This window comes from Erythranthe guttata, chromosome 14 (assembly GCF_056151865.1).
Source record: "Erythranthe guttata isolate IM_541 chromosome 14, IM_541, whole genome shotgun sequence".
NCBI lineage: Eukaryota > Viridiplantae > Streptophyta > Magnoliopsida > Lamiales > Phrymaceae > Erythranthe > Erythranthe guttata.
Window position 1 is genome coordinate 7,591,888 of NC_142546.1, and position 19,633 is coordinate 7,611,520.

General features: G+C 35.6%; 6 protein-coding genes and 1 non-coding gene across 13 annotated transcripts; 4 read left to right on the plus strand and 3 right to left on the minus strand.

The window, feature by feature from the left end:
- The first annotated feature begins 88 nt into the window (after window positions 1-88).
- On the plus strand, window positions 89-2,253 carry LOC105956129 (putative glucose-6-phosphate 1-epimerase). The gene is made up of 8 exons (XM_012979959.2): window positions 89-338; window positions 479-553; window positions 784-840; window positions 988-1,157; window positions 1,234-1,374; window positions 1,479-1,581; window positions 1,669-1,771; window positions 1,898-2,253. Exons 1-8 carry the CDS (start codon window positions 213-215, stop codon window positions 2,062-2,064), a joined length of 942 nt encoding a protein of 313 aa, XP_012835413.1. The 5' UTR covers window positions 89-212; the 3' UTR covers window positions 2,065-2,253.
- A 940-nt stretch (window positions 2,254-3,193) lies between these two features.
- On the plus strand, window positions 3,194-5,909 carry LOC105956130 (putative protein phosphatase 2C 9). 4 transcript variants are annotated; one of them, XM_012979960.2, is made up of 7 exons: window positions 3,194-3,462; window positions 3,572-3,634; window positions 3,820-3,881; window positions 4,146-4,379; window positions 4,482-4,758; window positions 5,279-5,433; window positions 5,527-5,909. In XM_012979960.2, the coding sequence occupies exons 3-7, from the start codon at window positions 3,843-3,845 to the stop codon at window positions 5,659-5,661; spliced, it is 840 nt and encodes a 279-aa protein (XP_012835414.1). In that variant the 5' UTR covers window positions 3,194-3,462; window positions 3,572-3,634; window positions 3,820-3,842; the 3' UTR covers window positions 5,662-5,909. The 4 variants fall into 4 exon arrangements, with proteins under 4 accessions (XP_012835414.1, XP_088669677.1, XP_088669676.1 ...); XM_088813551.1 differs by having other exon boundaries at window positions 3,330-3,462; window positions 5,279-5,422; XM_088813550.1 differs by lacking the exon at window positions 3,194-3,462 and having other exon boundaries at window positions 3,493-3,634.
- A 1,524-nt stretch (window positions 5,910-7,433) lies between these two features.
- LOC105956124 (outer envelope protein 64, mitochondrial) lies at window positions 7,434-13,012 on the plus strand. 3 transcript variants are annotated; one of them, XR_016029660.1, is made up of 11 exons: window positions 7,434-7,805; window positions 8,078-8,230; window positions 8,503-8,627; window positions 9,111-9,236; window positions 9,367-9,549; window positions 9,730-9,874; window positions 10,023-10,191; window positions 10,287-10,421; window positions 10,512-10,703; window positions 11,485-11,601; window positions 12,077-13,012. XR_016029660.1 is itself a non-coding variant. In XM_012979953.2 (10 exons), the coding sequence occupies exons 1-10, from the start codon at window positions 7,558-7,560 to the stop codon at window positions 11,494-11,496; spliced, it is 1,491 nt and encodes a 496-aa protein (XP_012835407.2). In that variant the 5' UTR covers window positions 7,434-7,557; the 3' UTR covers window positions 11,497-11,601. The 3 variants fall into 3 exon arrangements, 2 of the variants coding, with proteins under 2 accessions (XP_012835407.2, XP_088669640.1); XM_012979953.2 differs by lacking the exon at window positions 12,077-13,012 and having other exon boundaries at window positions 11,482-11,601; XM_088813514.1 differs by lacking the exons at window positions 9,111-9,236; window positions 12,077-13,012 and having other exon boundaries at window positions 7,456-7,805; window positions 11,482-11,601.
- Window positions 11,086-12,855, minus strand: LOC105956128 (metacaspase-1). 2 transcript variants are annotated; one of them, XM_012979958.2, is made up of 5 exons: window positions 12,609-12,855; window positions 12,087-12,411; window positions 11,863-11,983; window positions 11,500-11,703; window positions 11,086-11,368 (listed from the first exon to the last, which is right to left on the minus strand). In XM_012979958.2, the coding sequence occupies exons 1-5, from the start codon at window positions 12,853-12,855 to the stop codon at window positions 11,312-11,314; spliced, it is 954 nt and encodes a 317-aa protein (XP_012835412.2). In that variant the 3' UTR covers window positions 11,086-11,311. The 2 variants fall into 2 exon arrangements, with proteins under 2 accessions (XP_012835412.2, XP_012835410.2); XM_012979956.2 differs by having other exon boundaries at window positions 11,863-11,986.
- Window positions 13,013-13,815: 803 nt separating the features above from the next.
- TRNAY-GUA (transfer RNA tyrosine (anticodon GUA)) lies at window positions 13,816-13,901 on the minus strand. The gene is given in 2 exon segments: window positions 13,816-13,851; window positions 13,865-13,901. It is a non-coding gene; the product is annotated as a tRNA-Tyr (tRNA).
- An 817-nt stretch (window positions 13,902-14,718) lies between these two features.
- On the plus strand, window positions 14,719-16,564 carry LOC105956133 (hypothetical protein). The gene is made up of 3 exons (XM_012979967.2): window positions 14,719-14,887; window positions 15,887-15,938; window positions 16,188-16,564. Exons 1-3 carry the CDS (start codon window positions 14,803-14,805, stop codon window positions 16,330-16,332), a joined length of 282 nt encoding a protein of 93 aa, XP_012835421.1. The 5' UTR covers window positions 14,719-14,802; the 3' UTR covers window positions 16,333-16,564.
- Window positions 16,565-16,825: 261 nt separating this feature from the next.
- On the minus strand, window positions 16,826-19,540 carry LOC105956123 (lysine-specific histone demethylase 1 homolog 1). Its single transcript, XM_012979951.2, has one exon. The coding sequence runs from the start codon at window positions 19,373-19,375 to the stop codon at window positions 16,967-16,969; it is 2,409 nt and encodes an 802-aa protein (XP_012835405.2). The 5' UTR covers window positions 19,376-19,540; the 3' UTR covers window positions 16,826-16,966.
- Window positions 19,541-19,633: the final 93 nt, after the last annotated feature.

Genomic DNA, 19,633 nt, shown 5'->3' on the forward strand with positions numbered 1-19,633 from the left:
ACATGCCTGTATCTATCGATTTCAGTTAGAGAGCGGAAACTAAATTCCGTTACTATAAATTGACACAAACTGTGAAGAAGGCGGAAAACACCATTTTCAAAAATATTCCGATCTGCAGCAGTTACAATAATCACCCGGAGTTGCTTCTTCTTCCACCCAATAAACACACGCACAAACACACACACGCACACACACACAAACACACATTCAGTATGGTTTTGCAATTGGCCCCGAACATGCAGCAACCAGCTGTACTGCAGTGGCCGTACAGGCAATATGACGACGGCGACGGCGTCCCTCACATCACTCTCCTTCATCCTGGCGGCTACACCGCCGAGGTATATATATATATTTTCAGTCTCCGTTCAAGTTTCCCCCTTTTGCTCCGGCGTAATTAACTATACGCAGTGTATTTTGGTGCGCGCTTAGGGTTTCGATCGTGATTTTGATGAATTAAATGTTTTCGATCCATTTGTAGATTATGCTTTATGGAGCTCAGGTAGTATCATGGACGAACGAACGCGAAGAGGAGTTGCTTTTTATCAGTACAGAGGTACTTCAATTTCTCTGATTTTAATTACCAGTTGCTTAATTAATTTAAATTTCTGTGAAATATATATTAATTATCTAATTTGACGAAAAAATTATGTTATTAATTAGTGTGAGATGATCGATCATGTATTATTCCTTAATTAATCACCTAATAATCATCTGGTTTTTTTTTTCTTTTTTTTTTTTTTTTGTATCTTGATGTAATGTAGCAGTACTTCGTTTAATTTTCAGGCCGTTTACGAACCTCCACATCCGGCTCGTGGAGGCATCCCAATTTGCTTCCCAAAGGTTTGCTTCGTTTATTCGTTTCGGCTTCCATTTGCCTAACTGCGTTTATTCGTTCCGACTTCCATTTGCCTACTGCGTTTACTCGGTCTCATATTGATTAATTAGAAAATAAATAAATTGTTACATAATATAATTAATCATGATCAGTTTTACGACAATGTAAACATGGAGGAAAACGGATTTGCTCGAACCAGAATGTGGAGACTCGAGGATTTGATGCACGATATAGCCTTTCCCGTTCCACCCCGTGATCATGCATTTGTTGATTTCATTCTCGATAATATGCCCGACAACTTCCCGAACTGGCCTAACCATAGGTATTCGACTATATATTAATCTTTCATTAATCACCAACTTTCGTAATTGTATGTTTCTTGTTTTTAAATGTTGCAGATTTGAGCTCCGTTTACGTGTTATGCTCGGACCCACCGGAGATCTGACTATGATATCTCGTGTAAAAAACGTCAACATTGACGGGAATCCTTTCACATTCAAATTTGCCTATCACACCTACTTCCCTGTTTCAGATATCAGGTAATTAATTACTAACAAGAGTATATTACTGGTTTCTTTTTTTTAAATACAATTATTATTATATAATTGCAATAGTGAACTAACTTAATTAATCCCTTTTCCAGGGCAACTCAGGTTGAAGGATTGGAGACGGTGGATTTTGTGGACTATCTGCAGATGCACGAGCGATTTACTGAAGGGCCTAATCCAATCACTTTCGACAATGAAGTACATATATATATATATATAAAGATTGTTACCAGAAGTTTTAAATTATATTATTTTTGACGACCCCCATTTTAATTTCCGTTATAGATCGACAGGGTATATCTGAACACTCCCGATGAGATAACTGTTAGGGACCGTGAGCTTAGAAGAACTTTTACCATTCACAAAGATGCCAATCTTCCTGAAATTGGTAACTTTTTTTTTTTTTTTTTTTTTAATTATATTCATACTTTACAATGTCGTATTTATATGAAACGAATTATTTAATAAAACGTGCGTTGATCGATAAGTCGGTTTTGTTTTTAAATTTTCTTAGTTGTGTGGAATCCATGGGATCTTGAGGCAAGGCGTACGGCTGATTTAGGAGACGAAGAGTATAAGGAGATGGTTTGTGTTGAAGCAGCTGCTGTGGAGAGTGACGTTACGTTGAATCCCGATCAAGAGTGGACCGGGACCCAACGACTTTCCGTCGAGTATTTCTGATTTGATTTGTTACTTTTGCTAATTCAGTTGATAAACCTTCTTTTGCCATAATGCCTAATACTTCTGATTGACAACACAATATTATTGCATTCAAGTATAATACCTAATATCCAGCTTTTGATGAATGTATATATGATGTGATTTGATTTTTTTTCTTATTAGTATATTTTCTTTCTTTTTGTGGAACAACATTCCTTGTACTCCACGTACGTAATCTCACTAAACAATATAAAATCCCGGTGTGTTAATTAGAGAAAAACGTGCACATTTTTTTTTTTTTTTCATTTTATTATGTAAAAAAATTGCATTTGTATTATTTTATTTGCGCAAAAGTACTTACGTGCATGTATATTTCACACAATAAAAGTGCCACGGAACTTGATTTTTGAAAGATATCAAATTTTATACGAATAAATTAATTATTTATAAATCCCAGTTATTAACATTGATTGAGTTACGAAAGGGTACAAATTGTTCCAATTTTTTTAGTTGGGGGTGAATTTTGGATCGGAGCCTATAATTCATAGGGTTAATTGTACTACTAAAGAAAAAGGGATTAAAAAGAGGAAAAAATTGCTGCTATATGAGAATTTTGTGCACATATTGTTTTTCCTCAATTTTTTTTTTCACACCATTTAGTAGTGTATATGAATGTATATTTACTATTTAGTTCATCCAATTTTATTATTGACTGCACGACCTCGTTTAGTTGGAGAGATTAATTATAATTAACTAAATAATTGAACATTGTTTAATGTTTGATATTCAAGAAACTTGTTGCAAATATTTTGCAAATATTATGTTATAATGCATTTTATGCATATTTTTTTATTATTCTAAGGTTTAATACTACAATTGAATTTTATTAAATTATTTAGTTGAATCTCAGGCTTATTTTATCTTAGCCAGTTAAACGGGACCTACGCGTATTAATTACAAGAAATAAATAAAGAAATGGAAAATAGATGCAAAGACAAGAAAAGGAAACAATAATTATTAAAAATTAAAAGCAAAATTCGGAGATGTTAAAAAAAGCTGGAAACAGAGGGTTGACCAAATCAAAAAAAAAAGAAAAAAGGAATGTGCTTTTATCCTCATTAAATACAAAACCCCTTTTCCCCCAATTTGTGAAACCTAAGCCCCTTTGAAAACAAGAACACAACACAGAGAGTTTATAATTGCAGAGCTGTAAATCGTAATAACGAAAAAAGCTGTCTCTGCTTTTTCACAATTTATTTATTACTAATACTGCAAAAGCAATCAATTAAAAAGGAACAATAATTAATCAACAAAGACAGCAGCAAAGTCAAAAGGGGGCGGCCAAGAACTGTTTCTTTGGCAGCCATTCTCTCTCTCTCTCTCTCTCTTCCCTTCCAAGAAATCGAAATCCCCAAATCAGTTCGTTGAATTAAATCTCCCCTTTTTTAATTTTTTAATTTTTAATTTTGCATGCAGAGAGGGGATCAACTCAAACTCGGCTTAAAGATTGATTTTTTATTTCTTGCAGATAGGGTTTTCCTTTTGTTCCCCCCTCCTTTTTAGTTTTCTTGATTCTGGGAGTTGTGGATCGGTGAGTTGGAATATTTTTTAGATGCCCATGTTCTGTTCTTGAATTTTTTTTTTTTTTTTTTTTTTTTTTTATGATTCTTGAATATATATGTATATATATGTGTGTGTGTGTGTTTGTGTGTGAATTTGTTGCTTGGTTCTTTGAGTTTTGATGGTCAAGATTTTACTGTCCATTTTTTTTTACAGGGGTTGAGGGTTTCTGAGTTTAAATGGATAGTTTATGCTGCTTCAGTGGAGTTAATTCAGAGGTTAATTTTCTACTCTCTTTGTGGAAATATATTAGTTTTTGGTGAATTAATTAATTCCCTTCAATTTTCTGCTATAGTACTCTGGATTCGTTCGATGATTGATTTCGTATCCGAATAAATTTAGTATCGACTTTCGGGTTTTCCTTTTAATTGATAATCGCATATTCTTGTTGTACATATGCTCGGTTCTGTATACTCTGCTTATCGATCGCTCGTATTCTCAGTTAGTCGCGTAGTTAATTATTTTATTTTTATAATTTTTAGGGAGGAAATTCGTCGTTGAGCTCGGGAAAGGGAAGCAGCAAAAAAGGGCATGTTAAGTACGGATTCAGTTTAGCAAAGGGTAAGGCGAATCATCCAATGGAAGATTACCACGTGGCGAAATTCGTGCAGTTTCAAGGCCACGAGCTCGGTCTATTCGCCATTTACGACGGGCACATGGGCGACAACGTGCCCACTTACTTACAAAAGAATCTTTTCTCGAATATCTTGAAGGAGGTTGGTCAGTTCGTTAGTTTCGAATTTAAAAAAACACACACCCCGTTTTCTAATTTTTAACCAAGAACCGATTTTTACGCGATTCTTGAATTTTTATTGCAGGAGGGGTTTTTGAAGGACCCGAATACGTGTATTGCTAAAGCTTACGAGAGAACCGACGAAGCTATTTTGTCGCATAGTACCGAATTGGGGGAAGGTGGGTCGACCGCCGTAAATGCGATTCTTATAAACGGTCGATTCTTGTGGGTGGCTAATGTGGGAGATTCGAGGGGGGTGCTTTCTAGAAGGGGTGAGGCTGTACAGATGAGCATTGATCACGAGCCTAATTTGGAGAGGGGTAGTATCGAAAATAGAGGTGGATTCGTTTCGAACTTGCCAGGTACCACGGAAATTCTATTAATTTAGCGAATTATTAAATTATCGAGTTAATAATTTAACACGTTTTCACCGAGTCGGGTTTTCACCGAGTCAGGACCGAGAGAAACTATTATCTAATCGAGGTTATTATTTAATCGAGTATTAATTTATCGAGGTTCTACTGTATTACATAGTTTGATTTTATTAATTTATTTACTATTTATTTTAAGTCGCATGTGTTTGGCTGTCGCATTCGGTAGCAATTGTTGGAGCGACGTGTATTTCTGATTTTTTAATTTTTTTAAATGTTTCTTATTGAACATTTCGTGAGTTCTTTTTAGTAGTTGTTTCCGTCGTTTTTGGGTTTTTTGGCATGACTAATTGCTCGTACGAGAGAGGTCATTTTCCATCTAGCCATTTATCGTAGCACGATTTCTCGATTTATCATTCACCTTTTCTTCCCTTCTACTTTTTCTTGAAATATTTTTTGCTCCAAATATTTTAATATTATATAAAATTGTTTTCGGTATATATTTTATCAGGAGACGTTGCGAGAGTGAACGGGCAATTGGCAGTTTCTCGTGCTTTTGGAGACAAAAACTTGAAGGATCACTTAAGATCCGATCCCGATATAGCAAATGCCGAGATAGATTCCGAGACCGAATTCCTTATTCTTGCTAGTGATGGTATATGGAAGGTTATTTTCGTCCTTTCTGCATCTTTTTTATTCCTTCCTTTTATCATGTGAAATGACTAAAACGCCCTTCATCGGTCGTAAATTTTCTTCCAGGTTATGTCGAATCAAGAGGCTGTAGATATTGTGAAGAACACGCGGGACCCACACAAGGCAGCAAAGCAACTAGTGATCGAAGCGTTGCACAGAGATAGTAAGGACGACATTTCCTGCATTGTCGTCCGATTTTAGCTGTAGAGAAGAAAATGCGAAATTTTCGCCTTTTCCGTATTTAAGTTCTTTTTATATTGTTTATTATTGGTTGATTTTTTTAATTTTTTATTTTTTGTGTAGATTTTTTTTTATTTTTATTATTTTTCATGAAGACATGTAAAATGGGTTGTTTTCTGCAGTACTTATAGGGACATAGAGTAATGTTTTTTTAATCTTTTATTTTATTTTATTTGTGAACTAGTGTTAATATATCTGTGTTATGTAAATCAAATGCCATAGAATATATTACATTATTTATTTTTATTGGGGAAATTACAGCTTTCATCCCTCAAATTTGCACCTATCACATTTGGTCCCTCATGTTCACAAAAAATACATTAGGTCCCTCATGTTCCAATAATTTAACACTTTTGGTCATTTCCGTTAATTTACCGTTAGCCCATTAGTTAAGGCAATGATGGACACACGCTTGATTCCGTTAGTTTTAACGGAAAATTGACGAAAATGACTAAAAAAATGTTGAATTTTTGAAACATAAGGGACCAAATATATTTTTTGTGAACATGGGGGACCAAATGTGAAATCGGTGCAAACTTGAGGGCCACAAACTCTATTTTTCCCTATTTTTATTATAACTTTATATTACAAAATTCGATTCGTTTGATTCAAGTTGTGTTAGAAAGTTCATAAAAAAATCTATAATTTTAGTGTTTTATAATTTTCGAGATTTATTTTATATTATGCTCAAAAATCAATGTGAAACATTATAAACAATGGGAGGGTATTGTCAAAAAGAGTTTATAAATAATAACAAAAAAATTCTTAAATGTTATACATTTATTATTGATAAGGGTCTTTACACAATTAAAACTTTTATCAATGAGAGTTGTGAATAAATTGGATGCACGTAAATGGATAACTTTACTTAATTTATTAGCAAGATTAGTATTAAGTGTGTTTGCTTAATTCAAACTTTTATCAATGAGACTTTTTAATGAATTGGAGGCACGTTCGACACTTTAACTTATTCTCAAGATACAGTAGTTGTTGTATATACTATAAAGGTGTGACTTGCGCTGCACATCTCTATATTAATTTATCTATATATTAAAGTATTAAAATAATGGTTTCTGTGGCCGAAACAGAAATTTAAATATTGCCGTCAAAGTGCTAATGAAACGAAATTGTTGATCACCTTGCAAAATGGGAATTATCATGTTTATGGAATGGTTTTGTTGATATTGATGCTTTACCAGCTGCTTGTTTTTGTGATGGAGGTTACCCTATCTTAGACTCGTTTATTTCGCCTCATTAATATATTTACATTTTAGTTATATATATAAAAAAAACACGATCATGTGTATGTATTGATTGTGTACAGATTTACCGTAACATTCACTATAAACTTATTGATATTTATCATAAATTTCACATATATATTTTTTGGTGTATTCAATATTTGGGAAAAATTCAATTTTCATTCCTCATGTTTGCACTGATTTCATATTTGGTCCCATGTTCATTAAAAAAATACATTTGATCCTTCATGTTTCAAAATTTCATTATTTTTAGCCATTTTCGTCAATTTTCCGTCAATAGTAACAGAATCAAGCTTGTGTCCTTCACTTCTCTGTCTTAACTGAAGGACTAACAGACTAACAATAAACTGACGGAAATAACCAAAATTATTGAATTATTAAAATATGAAGGACTAAATGAATTTTTCCTAAACATAACGGACCAAATGTGAAATTAGTGCAAACTTAAGGGATGAAAACTGTATTTTCCACACAATATTTCTACATTTCATAAGAACATTGAATTTGAGCCTTAAACCCCATCTCTCTCTCTCTCTAAAACCCCAGCCTCAATTCTATCGAGGAGAAGTATAACTGTCCACAATTAGCTGTTATCATGTCATTTTCCGATCGTCAATTGTCAAAATTGGCATCGAATCCGAGAGTATGGGTGGTGATCGGCGTCGGCCTCGCCGGAATTTTAGTCCTCGCGGAGGTCCAACGGCGCCGGATCAGAGCCAAGAGTTCCGTGAACGAAGATTTCGGAGCTTTCGTCGCCCGCTTTGAGCTTCTCCCGTTTCCTCAGCCGCCGCCTCCGGCGGCTCGCCTCCCCCTCTCCGGCCTCACCTTCGCCATCAGCGACAAGTATATAATCACTCCCCTTTTTAAGCTTTTCTTCTGGATTTATTCTACTTCCTATTGAAATGTGGTAATTCCTCTCGTCCGCGAAGAATTCTGTGCAAATACCTAATTGGGGATTTTATAATGTAGTCATGTAAGTAGCTTTGTTTTCAAGGAAGAAAAACATTTTGGAGTGTTGTTAGGCTGAAATTTAAATTTAATTTATCTAGGCGTAAAAATTAGTTGCTAAAGATCTAACTGTACATCTAATTAATTTATTTGTGTTTATTCTGTAGCATTGATGTAAAAAACTATGTGACTGGATATGGAAGTACATATTGGAAGAGGACTCATAAAGCAGCCGAGATAACTGCTATGGCGGTAACAACCATGCTAAGAAACGGCTCGACCTGCAAGGGCAAGACTGTCATGGATGAACTTGGTTTCGGGTAATTTTCGTTTGCCTAGCATTTGTTAATACAGCACGGTCTAAATCTATGTGAACGTTAGATAATGAGAAACAGAAATCTTAATGCATGAGATTTCGACTTCGTAAAGTTATTGTGGTTTTTGGTATAACACCATTATAACAGGGCTTGCTAAATCTGGTTAGATTTTGTTTTACGAGGCTGGGAAAATCTTCTCATAGTTTCTTCTTTTTCAGCGGTGATGGTGGTTAAAGGTATAAATTGACCATTGTTTATTGGATAATGCTTTACAGGATATTAGGGGAAAATAGGAGTTATGGAACCCCAATAAATCCACAAAAGCCATCTCATGTTCCAGGAGGCTCGTCTAGTGGAGCAGCAGTAGCTGTTGCAGCCCATCTTGTGGATTTTGCTCTTGGTATAATCTTTTGGTTCACTTTGTTTTTAATTATTGAGATCATTAACGATTTTGGTGTTAATATTGTTTTCATGCACAATTTAGATAATTATGTTAACGTTTTTTTTGTTAAGAATTTATATGCTTATCTTATAGGAAATACATTTTAAATTCAAGTTCCTTACAATACAAATAGTTCCGAACGTTTTCTAAAATTGTCTTGCTTATAATTTCAAAATTCTCTTAGATGGTCATGCTTTTTAGAGTTTCGGTAAATTTTCTGCTATTGATTTGAACTATTGATGGCGTCTACATTGGTGTTCTGCTACTTATCTGTTCTATATGTTATGTGGACATCAGATAGTTCAATTTTCTAGCTTGCTGTATATATTCATATGGACTATAATCCCCAGATTAACGTGTACCGTACTTTTAAGTTGCAGTCCCTTGCTTATTTTGCCCCTTGCTAATTTGGCATTCTAATCATACGAGTTGATATTTTAGGTACAGATACAACTGGTTGTATAAGATTACCATCATCATGTTGTGGTATTCTTGGATTCAGACCATCTCATGGTGTTGTATCTATGATTGGTGTTTTGCCAAACTCTCAAAGTCTAGACACCGTCGGTATGCAATTACACCCTGTTCTTCTGAAAGTTCAAATCTCGTATCCCTCCTTGTCTGAAATGCCAAAACTTCTTTAGTGACACGACAAGTTCAGTAATAATATTTAGTAATAATAAAATTACTGCTTCAGGTTGCTTGGCATCTGATCCATCTGTTTTGCATCGTGTCGGACATGTTCTACTCCAGTTAAATTTCCTGGAACTTAAAAAGACGAGGAGCATAATTATAGCTGATGATCTTTTCCAGCTTTCTAACGTCCCAATTCAGAAGACTGTTCATGTTGTAAGAAAAGCAACAGAGAATTTATCTGGCTGTAAGTAGCAGATTCTTTTTTTTCTAAAATGGAAATTTTCTTTTTCTGTACTCATCTGTAATTGATCGGTAAAGTTCGAGTAACTATTTACCAACATTTTCCTGATGAATTATGTCCCGACTCCGCAGTAAAATATTTAAATTTGAAATAGCTCACTTTTCATTTGTTTTACGTGTGCAGACAAAGCACCAAAGCATATGAATTTTGGGAACTATATTGCTTCAAACGTGCCTAGCCTGAAAAGATTTTGTGAAGAATCAAGAAATCAGCAAAACGGAATATCAACTATGAAAGCACTGTCTTCTGTAATGCTTTTACTACAAAGGTATTGTTCAAATGAGTGAATTATGTCTTTTAATAAACTGGTTTTACAATTTTGGGAGGAAAAAGACGAAGTTTATTTTGTGGTCAATTCTTTTTATTTTTTTTAGTTAGTGGCATTAATTTCTCAATCTAGCTTTGTTGCTTTTCAGATACGAGTTCAAAACAAATCATGAAGAGTGGATTAGATCAGTGAAACCTAAACTAGGTTCTGATATCTCGAATCGTGTTTGGGCAGCAATAAGCACAACCCAAGAGAATGTCAAGAGTTTATATAAAGTTAGAACAGAAATGAGAGCTGTTCTACAAAGTTTATTGAAGGTGTTCATTCATTCTATTGCCAGCAAATATGCCAAATTATGTTCTTAATTTTTCTTGCTTCTAATTGGTTCCATTTCTCTGCTCGACTATTTAAGGATGACGGGATATTAGTAATTCCTACAGTAGCTGATCCTCCGATCAAACTGAACACAAAAAAAGGTCTTTTTACGGAAGTCTATGACAGAATTCATGCATTGTTGAGCATTGCTAGTTTGTCTGGAGGATGTCAGGTAATTTTTAATGGAAGAAGTTTAAACATTCTGATTTATTTATATTGCCAACAATATGAATTTTTTTTTGTGTGTGTGTGAGATGTTCAGGTTGCCGTTCCATTTGGAAGCCATGACGGCTGTCCGATTTCTGTATCGTTTATTGCATCTCACGGATCTGATAAATTCCTACTTGATACCGTCTTGGATATGTATTCTTCTCTTCAAGAAGAAGTCGGCACCCTTCAGTTACCATATAATACCAATGGTACCATAGATGCCGCTGAGCTTTTAAAGGAAAAGGTGTGTTCTCTTTATCGTTAGTATTTCATAATTAAGTCTCGTCTTAGCCAGTGAACTATGTAAAAAAGGACAAACAAATGTTTCAAGATTCATACTAAATCTCTCTTTCTATTGTCGTCCTGATGTAAATCAACTTTAGCCTTTCAGTTTCCAGTGTATAGATCGATACAACTTGTAATCTGTGTGCGCTGCTGCATCGTAGTACTTGCAATGTGATATACGAAAAGTCGAAAGCATATTCTTTTTGGAAATATATTGCTTGTAGATTGTGAATTTTAATGTTAGTATTGTCTATTCAGCCTGATGATTGATTTTTCAAAATTACAAAAATATTCACGAGGTTTCATATGTTCACCAAAAAATTAAAAAAAATCCAGCTAAGTTTGTAAATTATTAATATCACACTGATTTTATTTATTTATTATTATTATTTATTTTTTTGTAAATTGCACAAATCAAGAGGGATGGAACAAAGCCTTAAAATGTCTTTTGCATTATTCAAAATCTGAATAAAGATAAAAGAAGTTTGAAAATCATGAACAAAAAGAATCTTAAAGCTCTTTATTTCTTAACAATGTTTCAATCATCTTCTCACTGTCTGGGCATGATTAGAGCTTGAACTCCGTTTCAGTGTCGAACTCTTCTGAAGACGACAATAGAGGATCCTGAAAACATTCCCAAATCCTTGTCATGTTATAGTAGAAATATATATATATATATATCCATAATAGATTTTTTCTATGTGAGAAAATGTGTTATATATTTTTTTCTTGGTCAGAAGTGGAGAAATTAAAACCTGGAAAATCTTGCGACGAAGAGCTCTACGAAAGCCAGCACCGACACAGCTCACCTTTTCTTCTTGATTTAGTGACTGATGCATATGATCAAGAATCCCTTGGTAAGTTATCTTCTTTCCATTGTTTGATGCTGCTCCTCCTTTTACTGCTCTTACGAAGATACACGTCATTGCACCTGTCATATTCTTCTCCGGCGAGAATGCCTGCAATAATATATATATATATATATATATATATATATATATATATATATATATATATATATATATATATATATATATATATATATATATATATATATTATTAACAGTGTCAATAGTTATATATTATGCATTGGAAAAGCTTTAAAGAAGATGCATTACTGATGTATCTGCAGCCTGCTGATAATCTTGACATGCACTAATTGAAATGGCCTTTCCACCATTTGTTCCCTTATTACAAGAAGATTCCTCATTCCTAGGACTATTATCATCCCATTTTCTTCTGCTAAAACGAAATCCGTTATTCCCATTGCATAATAACCGACAATGATTTTAAATCTTATTACATCATTTCTCTCTCTCTCTATATATAAAGGGGGACTCACGTGTTCATGTTGTACACAAGTGGCAAATCGAGAACCGTTCCACTGTGGCAAGAATCTATTATGGCATGGAGTGTGACCCCACGGATCAACGGCCGAACGAGTGTTGTGTTGATGTAGTTGTCCAAAATCATTCCATTTGTCTGAAAATCTAGCGGGCAGATTGTCTCATCGTAGCCGTCGATCTCATCTCCGTGGAGTCCACGTTGTCTTAATCCATGGCCCGAGAAGTAGAACACTAACGAGTCACCAGGCTGAATGCCCCTCATTAGCCATTGGAAACCGTCTTCTATGTTCTTCCTCGTTGGAGGCGAATATCGCTCTTTCTCTGCAATTTTTTTATTTTTTTTATATTTTGTTTCTTCAATCATCAATATATACAATTATCTTCTTTTCATATATCATTAATTACGGTAAAGTTGGACCAAAAACAAAAGCGACACTTAATATGGGAAAAAAAGAATTATGATTAAATAGAGTAAGGATTTTCGTCATGAAATAGACAGGTAATCGTTTCTGATTCACCTGCAAGAATGAGGATGGCATCGAGGGGGAATCGGAATTGTTCGACGAGCAAACTTCTCATGTTCTTCAGGTCATGTGTTGTTCCCTTAAGCTCGAATTTTTGGTTTCTGTAACTTACGCAACAAAGGAGAGCACGTTTTCCACGTGGTGGTTGCTCTGAGAATGAACTTGATCCACTTGTTCTGTATCTATTGACAGAGTTTTTCTTACCATTGTTGTAAGACAATAACCTCTTTGCTTCAGCCATGATCTTGTCTCGATATTCGTGCTCGAAATATTGAAGAAGAAGAAGGTTATATATATTGTGATCAAGGAATCTGCACTATTGTTGTATTCTGATAAAATGAGATTATGCTTCTTAAATGAAGAAGATTTAATCGTGGGATAGGATTCTTTTTTCTTGATACGCTTTTTTTTAATTTTTTTTTTCTTCTCTTTATATTCTTTTTAGTCTTTAAATGGAGACGGTCATTAGAAGAAATTCCAATTGTTTTAATGCAAAAGCAAGTAATTATTGAAATATATAAATTTGTTTCCATACTAAAGCCTACAACCTATGTAGTACGAACATGTAAATAGTGATACGGGAGCCTGGGGAAACATGCAAATATTAAAAGTATAAGCGTATATTTATAAATAATGTGATATAAACATATATAAGTTTTTATTTATAAATAGATTCTTTTATATATTTTCATGCAAACATGTTCAAAATAAATTTTACTATCAACTATCAATTTGCATTTAAAGATAAAAATTTTACTATAAATTTTAATAACAATTTTATGGGTCATGTAAATCAACAAAATATTTGAAAATTTGTTATTCAAATATTCTTCCAATTTTTCCGAAATTGCAAAATGACCCATAAAATGTCTGTCTGACAGGTGTTCTTGAGTGTCAGACACGAAACATATTCAAACCATTAAGAAGTTGAAGTTTCCGTACTAAATAGCCTATGACTATAAGATTGACACATAGTTTGTTTGTGCTCACGCGCATAATGCAATGCTGAGTGGAAACCTTTTTAAGATTCTTTGCAAAATGTAAAATCAATATAATCAGATGCTCCCTTTAATTAATAAGGGACGACAGAATGAATCTTTCTCTATTTTGAGGGTTTCAATTTTGTGACCAAGAATAACACAAAAAGATTAATTAGAAAGAAATACAAAAAAAAAAAAAAAATGCAATTAAAAAAACCATATCCGACTTGCCGGATTCGAACCAGCGACCTAAGGATTTCCATGTAAACACTACAGTCCTCCGCTCTACCAACTGAGCTAAAGTCGGATGTTGATACTTTTCATCTAAAACCTAATATACCTTAATCACAGAATAATGACTATTTAACTCGTGGCTCGTGTAAGAAAATACTTGGGCAAATTACCAAAAACCCTATTCGAAGACAAAATTTCTTAACAAGAAATGTGTAATGTCTATAATGTCCTTAAATGAAAATACATGAATTACCAAACTCTCCTAGTCCTCAAGTATCTATAGGTTACTAAAAAAAACCCTAAAGTTTGTTTTGATCTACAACATCCCTTACATGGTTAGTTTAAAAAAATATTGAATTTTGTTTTGTAGGTTTGAAGAATTCGAATTGTAGATTTTGACGGTGGTCGGCGAGGGTGTCTAGTAAATTTTTGGGTCATATATTAATATTGCTTTGACGAATTTTTCATTGACATTCTTACGACTTTCTACTGACATTTGATGAATTCCATGTGGTTTTTTTCCGATTCAAAAATTTATAAAGATGGAACAAATGTTTTTATCCCAATTTTTGAAAATTTGATTTCCATTTTTTTGACGAAATTACAGTTAAATATTTAAAAGGTGTTATATTATATAAAATGTTATATTTAACACCTTCTTAAGTAATAAAACATTTTTTTAAGACTTCTCATACAGAAGAACATTCCATGGAATAAAAGGAGAAAAAAATATTGTCAAAATTCATACCGCTAAGGGTACAATGTAAGACAACAACAAAGTTCAGGGGTATTGTAATAATTACGAATAATTACGGGTTGTTTATAAATTAATCTTAACTCAGGGGCTTCTCGTAATTTATTTAACCCCTAAAAAGTTTGTACTGCCAATTTCAACCATTTCCGATTTCACTTTTCATCTGTACTCTCATTTCACAATTCCTCTCTCTCTCTCTCTCTCTCTAAAGCATCAAGGAATGACGTCGTCGCCACCTCTTACCGGAGCAGAGCTCGCTCCTCCTCCGTCCGCCGTCGAGTCTCAGCTATCTTCTCTCATTTACGGTAATGCTTCTACACACACACACACACACACACACACTTATGGTGTGCAATATGCATTTCGGATTTGTTGCTATGCCGAATTATTGTTTTGATTAAGTTCCTATCTTCACTAAATTTAGTTTTCCCTGCGATCGAAGAATTGATTTCGTGTTTCTTTCTTCAATTTTCAAATTGCTGCTTGTCAATTTTGTTTTTGATTTTCAGTGAGGAGATTTTGATTTGATGTTATTCCTGAGTAATGAAATACAGTGTACATATTCCCCGATCCTTGACGTATACTCATATCGTTGATGTGGTTTTTATGCTTGATGATAGAATAAATTCTGTAAAAAGCTGTGAAAAAATATGTATGTTGTTCAAAATTTTCAGTAGTTTTCATCTTAATTACATAATCACATTTGTCTATATTAAGTTGCTTATGTCGAAAATCTCTCTCGATTTACACCATTCACAATTGAAGATATTCGATACTTGTTGCTTGAATGGATTTGATATTTTTCGAGACAGTTGTTTCTGTTAACTATTTTGAAATGTAATAGGATACGAAGACGACAAAGAATAAAAGAATATTGTGTGACATGACTTATTTGTTTCACCGATTGTTAAAACTAAAGAACAATTGGAAGATTTTCGACTGAACGGAATGATTGCTTTACAGAGGAGAATTTCTCAGTGCACTGGAATGATTCTAATGTTCATTGATTACGAGATTAGATAAAATCTAATTGTAAAAATATTATGTGTTCCATAACCATCAGGATAAATGTTCTGTTCGAACTTTTTCACCTATGTTCAGATTTGGTAAGTCTTAAATGTAAACAGTTGTGGATTCATCGACAGTTCCTATATGTCGTATATGTGAGTTCCATTTAGTTGTTGATGTAAACTATCGAAAAATTAGGTCAGTTTTTCATGTATTGATCACTTACGATTGTACGAGTTTTACTTTATATTTTTAATATAATTCTAACAAAAAAATTGTTTTTGTGAGACGAACAGATCTCACTCAGAACGTGCAAGTAGCGATGGACAACATGCTTAAGATGATAAAGTAAGCTATATGCCTATGAGCCAACAAAAAGCACGTTTACGTTTATGAATATTTCTAGGCATTTCTCTTGCTTCATAATTCTAAATCTCATTATTGTTGATCGAAATAGTTGATTATGCAGTCGTCTCGTTTATGAGTCTATTCTTGGGAATATTTGTTACTTCGATTTGTGTACTGTTGTAAAACCTGTACTACCTTTCGTTATTTATTATACTTTCAAATGAACCTATTTCCACCCGATTTTCACAGTGAAATTGACCACAACTCTGCTGGCATAATGGAGGAGATACAGAAGTCGAAAGACTTTGCGCTCGAGAGGAAAAATCACTTGGAACAAGAGAAGGATCATTTCCAGAAAGCTGCATTCTCGATTCTTGACATGCTTAATAAATAATAGTCGTGGTGGTGTCAGCTGAATCTCTAAGGTATCCCTTTACTCCACAACTTGACTTGACGGTATTATATAGTCGTGAACTTGTATATATAGTGATGTCAACTGAATCTCTAAGGTTTGCTTTTCCGTGTTCACCAAACACATAAGTTGCTTGTTAGTACGTGAACTGAACGAAAATGCGATTCCTTCCAACAGAGGAAATAGAGAACTTTTCGAGTTTTTTTTCGATTTTTGGATGATGCCTTTTTCGATTTTTGGATGATGCCCAGGCAGTAGTACTCGTATTCGAAGCATGTCTTGTGCGTACAGTTATTATAGGTTGTTGAATAAAGCAATATTCAAAATGAAAGATCTTATCGATTTTTATAATGGTTGTTATGTGTACAGTTAATTGAACCTCGATAAATTAATACTCGATGAGGGCTTAAATAATAATTTTTTCTTGTCCCGATTCGGTAAAAATACATTAAATTATTAGTTCGATAATTTAATATTTCGATAAATTAACCAAGTTATATTTACATAACCGAGGTTACAAAGTTCCATCTCAAGAAATTACACATATTCAACAGAGCCATTCAATCTAAATTCCCAGCACCTGTCTAACATAAATTCCACTACTAATAATCAAAAGTCACACGAGATTCGGAACCGATTTGCCCGATTTCATTCTACCAATAAGAGATTCAGCCGCATCACACAACCCGTTTCTTCCAACCAACCTCACCCCAAAGACACGTGTCAACATCTCAATCCTCTTCAAATCATCTCCCAAACTACTCAACTCAACAACCTGCTTCTTCTCAATCAACCCATACAAATACACACCACCACCACCAAATTCTGACCCCTCATTCTCAATCGAAACCCGTAACAAACAATAACTTTCCACACCCGTCGAATTCGTATCACACAGAATCGAAAAGCTCCCAAATTCAAAATCAGGGTTCTCAAACAACAAATCCACATCATTTCTTTCATGGTTCGTAATAGTATTATTATTCACTTTTGCAGCTTCGGCATTAACTATTCTCTTTCTAGTCACCACCCTCATTATATTAGCAGCCTCTCTCATCCCACTCATAAAAGCCCCGTGCATCGTGGCCGGATACTGTTTATTAGTTGCTTCGCCCGCGAAAAAAACTCTATCTCCCACACTCTCCGCAAGAATATCGTAATCATCACCCGAAGCTCCAATCGCAACGTAAGAATACGAACCGTACGAGAACTGATCTTGACCCCACCTAGTACAAACCGCCTGAACTGGATCAGGAACTGCAATTCCTTTCGGACCGTAAATACCCCTCAAAATCTCCAAAACCCTATTCACAGATTCCACAGGCGACATACTTTCGAATTTTACAGCAGCTTCTCCAGCCACAAGAGCAATGAGGAGGGGCCCACCTGCTACCGACGAGTAGCTGTAGAAGAGAAAGAACTCCCCTCTCATATTAGGGTCCTCTGTCAAATGCCCAAACGTATCGATTTCTCCACCCCAGAAATCGTACGGGAACAAAATCGCAACTTTATTCAATAACCCAAACCCTAATCTTTCGATTGCGTCTTTTTTCCTTTGAGGAAGCTCCGGTGAAAACTCAATTGTGCCCTTCTTGAGCACACCTAGCGGCACTGTACAAAGCACTACATCACTTTGATACTCTTGCCCCCCTGCGTGTATTATAACCCCGTCACTTCCGTATCTCACACTCTCCACTGGACGGTTAAAAAAAATCGGAAGATCCTCTGCTAATGCTCTAATTAGCCTTTCATTACCGCCAGGTATAAAACAGTGATCTCCGCCCATTTCGTACGGGTCATCTTGATCCCAAAAAGCCATGGAAAGATTCGACATGAGTGTGGCATTAGCGTATTCGAGATTTGCTAAATGCCAATCCAATAGCATCCGTTCGAACGGCTCCTCTGCAACTTTGTACACACGCCTAAATGCTTCTAAAGCTGTTCCTAAAGAAATGTCCACATTCTTGATCTCATCCATGATGCCCTGCCTTAGCTTACAAACCCTATCCAATAACTTATTAAACGAGACCTCTACTTTCGAATCGACATCGGAATCGACCGTTCTACCGTTGGGTAAATACAAGGGGCAGATATCTCTCACCTTGTGAAGAGGGAACTCGAGCTGCCGTGCCAAAACTCCCAACGGGTTTCCGTTGATTCCGGTCAGCACACTGCCGCCTAAATCGGCGGCACCCACCACACTGCCGCCACTTCCGCCACTTCCGCTCATTTTCTTCGTTCGAACTCTGCCTCCGGAGCGGGACCTACCCTCGAGGACAACAACCCTAAAGCCGAGAAAAATCAACTGCCTTGCAGCAACTAAACCAGAGAGACCAGCGCCTATTACAATTACGCTTCCCTTTGGTGTTTCGCCGGAGAATTTGGTCTTGACAGCGGCGATAGCAGGGGCAACACCGAAGTTTATGTAGCCATGGTGGAGAAGGTAATTGTAGGCCGAGTTGACTAGGTTTTTGTGCTCGATGCGTATCGATTCGAGTACGTGGTCCTTTGTGAGCCAATCGGAGACGTTGGATCGCCACCTGGCGAGGATGTGGTTTCGAACGATAATATAGTTGGCTTGCTCTGCGCCACCGATTTGGGAGACTACGTTCGCCTCAATTTCTTCCTCCGTCAGGGAATCTACGGGGAATCCGACGGAGATTGCGATGAGAGCTTCGATGTCGACCTCCTTGGAGAGGTCGGGGGCGCCTCTGCGCTTGCGTTGGTGGCCGGAGAGGGGGTCGTCGATGTCTTCGGCGGCGGCGGCGAGTTTGGAGTGGGGGCGGATAACGCGGAGACGCGATGCGGTTGAGGAGATCATATCCGTGAAGATTTTTTTGCGGCGGCGCCGCCTCTTGCGGGGTTGGGGTTGGGGTTCGGCGATTGGGATGGGATCGTTGATTTCCATATGGTCGGAAATGGATTTGGATGGGGAGTGAGAAACGGCGGGGTCAGGATTCGTATTGTTCTGAGCGGAGGCAGGAACGATGGAGGTGGATTCCGGTGGTGACTCGGTGGTTTCCATCGGCGCCGAGTGGACGCCGGGGCTAGGGTTTTAGAGCTGCCGGAAACTGTTATTAATTTTGTGATTCGGGATAAGAAAAAAAGAAATTGATTCAAGTATAAATGTATAATACAAAATTTTGATAATTTTTTTTAAGAATGGCCGAAAATATATATATATATGAATTGCGTATCGGCCCTAATTAAATTGGGTCCAAATATAACAAAAAATGTGACCGATATACAATATATATAATTAATAAATTGCTATATTTTTTTA